At 35.3% G+C, this 12157-nt stretch overlaps 1 protein-coding gene across 1 annotated transcript; it reads left to right on the forward strand.

The window, feature by feature from the left end:
• Positions 1 to 1010: 1010 nt before the first annotated feature.
• Positions 1011 to 1803, forward strand: LOC131800504 (uncharacterized). Its single transcript, XM_059132155.1, has 2 exons — positions 1011 to 1064; positions 1507 to 1803. Exons 1-2 carry the CDS (start codon positions 1011 to 1013, stop codon positions 1801 to 1803), a joined length of 351 nt encoding a protein of 116 aa, XP_058988138.1.
• The last annotated feature ends 10354 nt before the right edge of the window (positions 1804 to 12157 follow it).

Genomic DNA, 12157 nt, shown 5'->3' on the forward strand with positions numbered 1-12157 from the left:
CCAATGTCTGCGGCCAAAGTGTTTGCGTTCCCAAGCCATTAATACACCCTCCAGAATATCTTCGCGATAATATTCGGAGTTTATTCTGATGCCATGGTCGATTTACTACGATATGAGCGGAGAACGACCATCGTCTGTTATGACGCCTCACGCCATCACCATGGCCGGCGCTTGACTGTCTGGTGGCCAACCGAAGGTGCACATTTCAGCTCTGATCTCTTGGGCAGTAAACACGATCATTTTGTTTGTTTACAAACTGCGGACAACGAATGTTTTCTCATCGGAGAAAACCAAATTCGGCAGTTCACCACTTTCGGCCAAGCGAAGCAACTATTTAGCTCTTTTGAGTCTATTTTCTTTCTGTTGCGGTAAAGGTTCTTGCACTTTTGGAATTTCAGTGACTTTAGCGCGGGCTCATTTTTCAATATTTGCCGAATGGATTATTGCAATATGTTTAGCCCACGAGCCATTTTTCGGCCACTGCGACGGAGGTTTCGATCAAGTTTCTCCTGTACTTTTCGAACCATTTCTGCTGATGTTGCTGTTTTCTTCCGTCCACTTTCTTGACGTCGGGCTACATTACCTGTATCACGGTAACGAGCGGTACGAGACACAAAAGATTTATTCACATTTAAATGCTGGAGTGCTCTAACAATAGCCACTTGTGGTTTCCAGCCAAATATAAAGAAATCATACTATCACGCTTGAATTCCATCACGAATATTTTTTTTTTTTTTGTGGAAAATTCTCACCAAAATGCTTTTGTACGATTGTAAACAATATAATGAGCTGTCACTTGAATAATTTTAAAAGCTGTCGGACGAGTGGCTTAGAAAAGACAGCAGTCTGAAATTGGTTGCAGTTTTTTCTCATCTCACCCTGTATACCCTCTGTAGCCATATGGCTGAGGGTATAAAAAGATTTGTTTATAAATCTGGTGTTAAATTCGAAATTTAAAATAAATTCAAGCTTCCAAAAAGGTACCTTCCAAGCCATTATACACACCAAATATGCCTGATAAGACGCTTAACCAACGGCGAAACGCGCCGCATAGCGGCGAGTGTGTGCCTCTTTTCACTGCAAATTTCAAAATCTCAAGAAAAGAGAAGAAATTTTTAAATCCTAAATCCAGTGGGCCAATTTATTCTGCTCCCTGTACCATGAAAAGCTTGAGCTAAGCTTATAGTTATAAATATTCTTACTTGGATTTTGAATTCTTGTTTGGTCTATAAAATACTTGATTGGAAAATATGTGAAATATGTTAAGAATTTAATATTTTATGATCTGTTAATCCTCAAAAATTTACCATATTTTTAAATGTGATAATAAAACTATTATCGAAGATTAATTAATAAATTATAATAATATTTTATTACATAAGAAGAGGTAAAGAAACATTTAAACAATAAAAAAACTAACCGACAGCCTATAAACACCCCAATGTTAATCTGATTAACGCCTGTTTTTCTCCGTTTCGTTTTTTTTTTCTTTCTGCCTCTTCACAGGGTGATGTTAATTCCATTGAAAGTATAACCGAAGATACGACAAGCGAGAAAATTCCAAGCGGTGATTTAGATTGGGTCGATTCAGCATTACAGAGTCGTAACGACCGCGAAATCTTAACCAAGTCAAAAACAAAGAAAAAGAAGAACAAACTCTCCAAAGGTAAAGGTCTCGACCAGTTGGATGGTGTGCCGTCCGCCAACAAGGAGGAGAATAAAAATGAAACACCCGAAGAAGATGAGAAAGTGGTCAAGTGTTTGTATTATACCCTGATTTGTTGTGATTGTTCGCTACAATAGATAATAGGCAAAGAAACAAAACAGAAAGTAATTGAAAAACAAAAATAACAAAAATGCATTTATATTTAAAGCAGAAAATCCATTTTTTACAAAAAACAATAAAAATATGTTTTGATTTTGATAATAATTTTATTTATATATAAAATATATATATGTATACATTTTTTTATAAAGACTTGTAATTTAATATCATTGAAGAGACAATTATAATAATAACAACTATGAAAAATGAAATGACTGAAAAAAACTTTATAAAAGCATATAATACAAATGAAATTGAAATCAAAACTATTTAAGAAATTTGAATATACTTAACAAAAAAATAACGAATATATAATATACAAGATATATAAAATGTAATTTGATAAGAAGAAAAAGAGATATCAAGTATTTCACAATATTCCACTAATAAAACGAAACATGCCAATCAATATTCTATTTTTTTATATACAGAAATATGCCATTTTTATTAGATTTTTTTTTTTAATACAAAACAAACACGGTATAGCAATTGAGAAATGTGTAAACTTTTAAAATGACCGAATCCAAAATGTAAAGTAATTGATAACAATTAATTTTTGTATAACGATTTTAATGTCCATTTAAATGCCAATTTAAATTGAGACTTTGTATTGGATACATGCTCTCTCCAGAACCTGCTAGAATGTGAAAATGTTACTACGACAACCAACCGATATTCCCCTTTTAATATCGAAAATAAATCCAAAATTAGCAGCTTCTTATAGGATCAACATAATATCTTATGCTTATTTAATCTGAATCAAAAATTTAAAAACCCAGACCTTTGCCACAAAAAAATATGAAATTGTTGGGACAAAGTCCTTTTTAATAAGGTCACACAAGAGGTGAAGTTAGACCCTTAGTCTACTCTTGTTGCCAAAAGTATTTTAGCGAGAAATCGGTGAAAATAGATGGACGCGCTAAAAACTGTTTTCACGGTGTAAACCTGTACTTTCGTCAAAATTTAAGGTTTATCATAAATTTTAATAAAAAAACATTGCGCTTTGACAGCAATAGAAGCGAGTAGCTAGAACTACCGTGTCACCTTGTAAGGATACCTAGATTGGGGCCATAATATCACTTTTTGCTCTAAACACATGAAAAACACTGCCTAACTTTCTATCGCGGAACTCAAAATTTTAAACATTTGAAACATGTCCAAGGTTTGACTTGAAAAAACTATCATCGAAAAATTTAAAAAAAATGAGTAAAACAAGTAAGCAAAGGCTATAGACGTGCATGGCCGACCATGTGATACTCTACAACATATTAGAAGTCCTCTTATGTCCAAATCCATTTTGGAAGATTTCGCTTTTGAAATTATGTCACCGAGCACTGCCCAGATATTGCCCTTAGCATTTTGACCAGTGAAAAAATAATACAAAATCTATTTTATCATCATTAATGGCGTCTTTTTATGCGATTTTTTTAGATTTTATTCTTTTATGCCAAGAGGGCATTCTGAATTGAAAAAAATTGTCAACATCGGTCCAGCCATTCTTGAGATTAAAGCATTCTACCTAACAACCTCGTCTTTTGTATATACACATTGTATATAATTCGCTATACATATATCCGATATATTTACTATGGCATTTACGTAACGGTCAGAATTGACCTTTTCGTCTGTTTGTGATTTCGCCGGGATTAAAAATATTCGTGGTTTAATGAAAAATTTGACTTTTAATTAACCCAAATTTTATGATCTATTTCACCCACTAAATATTACCCGATGACCACCAAAATTGGAAGGTTTCTGCCCAGCCCTAAGCTCTAGTCCCATTCTAACTTCAATTGGTTTATAATTGCGAACTGTAGAGCAATTGCAAAAACAGGAAATTTTCAGGTTTTTGGTCCATTTCAACCCCTAAATATTATGCGATCATCTCCAAAAGCAATAGACTTCTATATTGGCCCTAGCCCCACCTCCATTCTAAATTTCGTGAAGATCGGGCCATAATTGCGACCTGTAGAGTGATTATTCATGTTCGCCCGTCCGTCCGTCCCTCTGTCCGTCCGTCTGTCCATGTATTTGTGTAAACAAAGTACAGGTCGCATTTATTGCCGCCGATCCAGATGAAATTTTTCATTTTTTTTTTGGCCCAAGGACGAACCCTATTGAAATGGAAGATAATCGGTCAAAATTTCGATATAGCTCCCATATATATCTTCGTCCGATTTGCCTTTTATTGTGCATCAAACTTTAATATCAGCGCCAATGGTGATGGAATTTTGCATATACGACCAAATTACGCCTGGAAATAAGTATGACAATTGGCTCGAAATCGGTTCAGATATAGCTATAGCTCCCTCTCATATTGTGCACCAAAGTGTAATATCAGCCCAAATGGGATGGAATTTGGTACTTACGACGAAATTGAGTCTAGAAATAAGTGTGACAAATTTGGTGAAAATCGGTTCAGATATAGCTATAGCTCCCTTATATATTGTTCATCCGATTGATATTTTTTTATTTTTTTTTTTGTTTGAAGCTCTGCTAATGAAACTCTGTTGTTACATGAATATGTTGTTATCATAAAATGGGCCCCGCCCGACATTTAGACTTTTTTTACAGTTGTATTTTTTATTTTTTTTTTTTTTTTTGAGTTAAATTCAAAATTTTTGAAAACACATTTGAAATGGTAGTTTCCTTTCGCTTCCGTCGTACAAAATACATGGCCAATTCTCCTATGAAATGTGAAATAAAAATAAAGAAAATGAAGAATGAAATAAAGAAAATGTTTTTTCATTTCATGTTTTCGTAGAACAAGAATACTCCCATTGCCCTAAACGAAACTTACATAGGGTCAGACAGATAAACTACTTTTGCACAATTGTTATTTGACTTCCTTCCATTCAATTTCGAATCACAATTTGGTCTTTCGACAGCAAAATTGGTTGTCAGATGGGCTTACTGGCCGACCTTACATAGGACATGGCCCCCAATTTTTGGAAAATATTGTTCAGTAGTCTATAAAATTAAAATTCTGAAAGTGTCATTTTAAAAGTTAAAGAAGATTCTTTGTAGCACCGTGTTAATTGAATGAAACCCATAATTCCTAAAGAAAAAAGATAAAATATTTTCTAGTATTAAAGAAAAGAAGAAATAGCACACAATTTATGAAATATTTACACAACAATAAACTAATATTTTTATACGTATAAAACAACAATAACTACTTAATAACTGAATAAATAAACTACTAGCACAAACTAAAACTAAAGAAACTGACCTTTTTATACATATAAAGCTTAGGGGAAATGAAATAAACACAGTTTTTAAATCAAAAATTATTGATATATTGAAATGTAAAATACAATGAAATATAATAAAAGATATGAAGTATTTAATATGATAAGCAAATAAAATGTAATAAAATATATTATTAAATTCCTAAAATTATAAAAAATATATATAAAAAGTATATTATTATATTTATATCCTTTTTTATGTTACACATTTAATAATCGGCCCTATTACGGTTGGCGTTCTCGTCGCAAATAAAGTCGAGGTGACAATAACGGTATTAGGGTTGTCGTTTTTTGTCGATATCGATGAATGATTGCTATTACCATTGTCGATGCAAAAGTCGACGGGAAGTCGTTTTAAAAGAATATCTGTCGCCGTAAAAATTGTGACTGAATTGTATTTTTAGTCGACGTCGACGATATTTTAACAATTTTGAATTTGACATTTGATTGGCAATAACAACAGCAAAACAATTTGGAAATATTGAAGTCATTTCCGACACTGCTCTACTATGATCCTAGCTCTGAAAACATTAATGCTGTGGCCAATTGAAACAACTTTAGTTTGGTAAAAACTCTTTGATTTTTTCGAAAGATTTTCCAGAGGTAGGTATTTTTAACGATTCCCAGATTTTTGACTTGAAAGTCTGGGTTCAAGACCCGGATCCACTTTCGCCGATATAGGCAATATATAACAACTCTAATTTAGTAAAAACTCTTCGATTTTTTCGAAAGATTTTCCAGAGGTAGATATTTTTACCCTGATTCCGAGGAACTATACTGTGATTCCCAGATTTTTGACTTGAAAGTCCGGGTTCAAGACCCGGATCCACTTTTGCCGATATAGGCAATATAGGTATTGTTTGAACGCTATCCAACAAGTGGTTACATGATGGCTACTTACAACAACTGTTAAATTTAGAAAACTTTAGTTCGCGTAGCCACTTGAACATACCAGAGGAGAACATCTCTGGACTCTGAAAAGGTATTAGCAAAATTGTACTATTTTGAAGTGTAAGAGTTCAGCTATAATTTGCCATCAATTTTGTTGGGCCCTTTTTCGATTTTTTGCTGGTTTTATAAAAATTCGGGTCTACAAATCGATAATTGATCATAACTTCGGAACCGCATTAAATAACCCCATCAAGCGACCATTTTTTGGATAGGTATTTTCATAAGCAATACCTATATTGTATATATTGGGTAAGTGGATCCGGATCCAAAAAAATACTTTTCCGGAATCAGGGTAAAAATACCTACCACTGGAAAATATTTCAAAAAATTGAAGAGTTTTTTCTAAACTAGAGTTAGAGTCTTGAACCTGGAATTTCGGCTCAAAATCTGGGGTCCCGGGTCCGTCATCCAAAAAAAAAAAAGAGTTGCCCAATCAGTGTAGAAATACCTACCACTGGAAAATATTTCAAAAAAATGAAGAGTTTTTACTAAACAAGAGTGAGAGTCTTGAACCCGATCAAAAATCAGGGGTTCCGGGTTCGTCCTTCAAAACAAAAAATACGTTCCCGGAATCAGAGTAAAATTACCTTCCACTGGAATATATTTCAAAAAATTGAAGAATTTTTTCCTAAACTAGAGTTAGAATCTTGAACCCGGACTTTCTGGTCAAAAATCTGAAGTGCCGGGTCCGTCCTAAAAAAAATCTGGGAAAATATACCTACCACTGGAAAATATTTCAAAAAATTGAAGAGTTTTTTTCTAGACGAGTTAGAATCTTGAACCCGGACTTTCGGTTAAAAAATCTGGGGTCGCAAGTCTTTCCTTCAAAAAAAGGAATCAGGGTAAAAATACCTACCACTGGAAAATATAACAAAAAAATTGAATAGTTTTTAATAAACTAGAGTTAAGCTTTAATTAAATATGTACTTACTTGGAGTCAGGCAATAAAAATATGTTTGTTTACTGCCTAAGGACTTGCTGCGGCAAACAATTTTTTTTCTTTTTTGTCAACAACAAGGAAGTATTGCCAACCCTTTTTTAACTGTCGATGTCGCTTCTATGTCTTACCGTAATACCATTTTTGAAACGAAACGACGACGATGGCGTCTTGCACATAACGTCGATGACGACTATTGAAACGACAACCGTAATTGGGCCGAATGTTTTGAAATGAATACTCTGTTTTATTACATTATATAAAATAATATAAAAACATAATATAATAAAACGCATAATATTATAATATAATAAACATTTACTCTGGTAGATTACAAATACAATTTTTTCCATGAATATTTGTATATGCAAAACGTTATTTGAAATCTTCTCATCCTAATTACATATATATATTAACACATACACACATGAAATACCTATCCATCCTAAATGATCGATTTTATAAATATTAGTATTGTTTTTCATTAAATGGAAAAACAATTGGAAATAAAAATACTTTTTAAGGATATTTTTTTTTTGTATTTTATATTTTTTATATATAACTATACATATATATACTTAATATTAATATTAAAACGGAAAATCAAACAAACAACTATGAATGCAGCTATGTCTTGAAAAAGGAAAGTAATACAATATAAATAAAATGAAGAAGTAACGAAAAGATGGAATGAATGTCTAATTTCTGTTGGAAGTGTCAAGATGGTTTTTATTTAAAAATAAAAGTAATTCTGGGAATAAATACAAAGTTTAAAATGTAATATGCTCTACGCTCCTTAGATGCGTCCGCTCTCGGTCAATGCTCAACGACGACTGACTCATAAACTCATTTGATAGTTGACAATTCGGCCTCTCCTGACTCTTCGTCCCTCCTGGGCGAACCATCATCAGACTCATCTTTATCTTCGATTTCGAGACTTGGATCACCATAGCACCAGGGCTTCATATGATCGGTCGACATAACACCGCAATATTTCCTTTGCTTCAAACTTAAATCCGGCAGATCCTCTACCAGATAACGATCGTTTCCGATAATTTTCGTGACGATGTATGGTCCTTTATACCGCGCATCCAACTTATGTGATTCTCCTGTAGGCTGCGGTACCGTGTCTATCACCACCAAATCGCCTTCCTTGTACTGAGTTGGCTTGGAATGACGGCTGTCAAATCTTGCTTTCCATTTTTCCTTTTGTTTCTGGATGTTAGCAACAGCCTGCTGTTGAATTACCCTAACATCGAAATTCTCTCTTTCTTCATCACCAACCGCCTGGATAATTCTATTGTAACTGACATCTCTGAGACTAAAGTTGAATATTAAGTCATTTGGACTGAACTTTGTAGTCGCATTCAGCTGCGAGTTAATACTCCACTGTATCGTCGTTGTCTCAGTGTCCCATTCTTTTGTATCACCTACTAGACATTTCAACGCATTCAAAACTGTCTGGTTGATCCGCTCGGCTTGGCCATTGGCTCTTGGTGTTCGGACTGCTGTTTGTACATGTTGTATTCCGTTGTATTCCACAAACTGTTGGAATTCTTTAGACGTGAACGCCGTTCCCTATCCGATACAATTCTTCGTGGCTGTCCGAAAACCGACATAACTTCTCGCAGCGCTGTTATAACCGGAGCAGTCTTTGTATTCCTGGTTGGCTTTATAATGGTGTACTTACTGAACGAACAGACAATCAAGAATACATATTGATTTCCTTTCTTACTTTTTGGGAAGGGACCCATGTGGTCGATGTTGATACTTCTGAATGGAATTGGTAGGACTTCCTCAATATGTAATTCACCCTCTGCCTTGCCTCCTTTTACCTTGTTGTAGCAGCATTCCGGACATGACTGAATGTATGATTTTACATAACGTCTCATTCTCGGGAACCAGAAATCACGTTGAAGCCTTTGGAGAGTTTTCTCTTCACCGAAGTGTCCCAAATCATCATGACAAGCCTTAGTTATTCGCCACCGGACTCTTTCTGGAATCACCATACGTTTCATATTGTTGACTTTGCGAAATAGCCTCCCATTTTCTATTACATAGTCCGCTTTGATCTGCTTAATTTCATTTGCCTCGTTTTGCAAATTACCATTGAGAACTTCAAAGATGTGTTTCAGCTTCTTATCCGACATTTGCAGTTGATAGACCCAGTCGTTAATGTTCGTTGTGAGTGCCAGAACATTTTCCGCTACTGTTCGGGATTGACTTGATGGTAACGTTGGACTTCTGCTCATCCCATCCACATAACTTATGATGTTTCTCCGATGTTTCAACTTACGTATTATTTGGGTTATCATTTCCTGGAAGACCATCGGTGCATTTGTTAATCCGAAAGGCATTACATTATATTCATATAGACCGTCTGGTGTTATAAACGCCGTGAATTTCTTGGATTCTTCCTTGACGTGTATCTGGTAATATCCTGATGTCATGTCTAACGTTGTAAAATACTTATTTCCAGATAACAACGAAAGTTGTTCTTCAACCACTGGCATCGAGTACTGCTTTTTGATGGTGACTTCATTTAATGCTCGATAATCCGTACACATACGACTTTCACCGTTCGCCTTTTTGACCAACAATACTGATGCTGCATAGGGCGAATCACTTGGGCGAATAATACAACATCGAAGCAACTTGTCAATTATGTCTGACAGAATTTGTCTTTGAGAAAATGGAACTTGGTATCTTTTACCAACTACAGGCTTGTCCGTAGATAAACTTATTTCCATTTGTGTATTTTTACACCTTCCAAGGTCTTCAAGGGTTTCAGCAAAACAATCCTTGAATGACGACAGTATTTGGTCTAATTTTTCCTTTTGATGCTCATCCAGACTTTCTCCGACATTAAATGTACTTGGCATTCTTGACTTTACTTTCAAGACACCATGCTCAATTGTAAGTTTTGTTTGCTTCTTACACAATACGTCTCTTCCTAAGAGAACGTCATATCGCATCAAGTCATTCGGCACTACATAAATGGTAGTCATTAAACTCTCCTCGTCGATGACAACGTTAGTCTCAAACATTTCCACCACTTCAACAATAGATCCACCAAAACCTTTCATTCTTTTTGACGTTACTTCCATATCGCAACCCTCTGGAACTACAGCTTTCCGCATTAAGGTAAAGTCGCTTCCAGTGTCCACAAAACCTTCATATGTCTTACCATTGACCGTAACATCTTTCATAACCGGTGGGCAGTAATCCTTAGACTCTTCTGTCATTGCTGCCACAGTTGTACCTTTACCTTTGCATTGCGATGCATCGTGACCAATCTTTGCACATTTACTACACTTCGGCTTCTTCAATGGTTGTGGGCAACTAGTTGAGATGTGCCCAAACCTGTTACAATTGAAACATTTTACTCCCTTGGTTGGCGCTCCACCTGAGACACTTGCGGTTTTGTCATCCTCGTCATTCTTTGTTTGCTTCCTTGCATACGTTTGTATGGTCAAATTCTCCAACGACCTTAATAATTCACTACATGTCTGCGGGTTCATAGCTAAAAGTGTTCTTGTTAAGCTGCTATCATTGAGACCATTTATGATGTACGACAGTATTGATGCCTCATCTACGCTTCCTCTTTTCCCTATGGCCAACATTGCGTAATAATATTCCACCAAAGACTCATTCGAGTTTCGTTTCCTAGCTATAAGTTCACGATGAATGTCAGCAACACTTACTCGACTTGGGAAATCCTTTAAAAATTGTTGTCTGAACTCTTTCCATGTTTCAACCACTGGTAAAGCGTCTATCCACATTTTAGCAACACCACTCATTTTATGATGAACTGCAAACAAAGTTGTTTCATCTGACCATCCATGAAGCCTTTGCAACGTTTCAACCTTGTCAATGAATTGGACTGATGTAACATTTCCTTTAATTGGATCGAAGTCTGGTATCATTACTATGTAATCCTTTAAACAACCAGATGTTCCGGAACCAGATTGTCTTGATATTACTTCAGCTGGAACTTGCTGTTCTGTATCCCTTGAATTTAACCCTGCATTTGACGTAATAGCCCTTTCTGTTGAAAGTGTTGTTAACTGTTGCACACTCCTTGCTAGAGTCAACATTATATCCTTTAGCTCTCGCATTTGACTTGTTAGAGAATCATCACCCGTCTCAGCTTCATCAAATCCATGGAAATCCTCCTGTGACTCTGAATCTTCAACTTCCACTTCGTCATTTCCATTGCAAGCCATGAGTCTAGCAATTTTCTCGGACTTATTTCCTGTTCGTGGTAAGCTTCTTGCCAGTAATAATTTGTCTAGCTCCGCAACCTTTAACGAACTTATTTTCACCTTCATACTTTTCCTTGTGAATTTTCCTTTTTAATTCGTTACTTCAGCAAATCTAGAACTATTCCTTTTTTTTAGAAGCCGCACGCCCTAAAAATATACGTTAACTTTTCCCTTTTTAAACTTCTTCTTCGGGGTTCCCCTCTTTATGTCTTGCTTTCAATCTCCTTGATGTACTATCGTTGTCCTACTCACTCACACTTTTGAGTATACCTTTGTACATTCTCCTTTGATTGATGCTTTCTCCTTTGCTCTCTTTGAGCACGTTACACACTCTCACTAAACTCACTCGAACTTTTGAGTTTAGGTGCCTTTGCGTGGTTTCTCCTTTGGTCGTCGTTGTTGCTTTGCATTGAGCTCTTCACTACTACATCACTTTGACGCCTTAGTTTCTCAGCTCTTTGAGTATTTTTCTGCAATTCTTATCCAAAATGATGAAATTCCTTGTAGATTTCTGTTCTTATCCCACTTCTGATTCTGTCAAGATGGTTTTTTATTTAAAAATAAAAGTAATTCTGGGAATAAATACAAAGTTTAAAATGTAATATGCTCTACGCTCCTTAGATGCGTCCGCTCTCGGTCAATGCTCAACGACGACTGACTCATAAACTCATTTTGATAGTTGACAGAAGTAACAAAATAGGTTATTCGGAAGCGAAAGGTATTACTTCGACTCATGCTGCTTGTAGCATAGTTCTCAGTGAGTATGAAATTGGAGATAATCGGTCAAAATTTAGATAAAATTTGTGGAATTTGTTACTTACGACGAAATTGAGTCTGGAAACAAGGGTGTCAGAATTGGTGAAAATCTGTTCTGATATAGCTATAGCTCCCTTATATATTGCTCATCCGATTTGATATTTTTTATTTA

This window comes from Musca domestica, unplaced genomic scaffold (genome assembly GCF_030504385.1).
Source record: "Musca domestica strain aabys unplaced genomic scaffold, Musca_domestica.polishedcontigs.V.1.1 1113, whole genome shotgun sequence".
NCBI lineage: Eukaryota > Metazoa > Arthropoda > Insecta > Diptera > Muscidae > Musca > Musca domestica.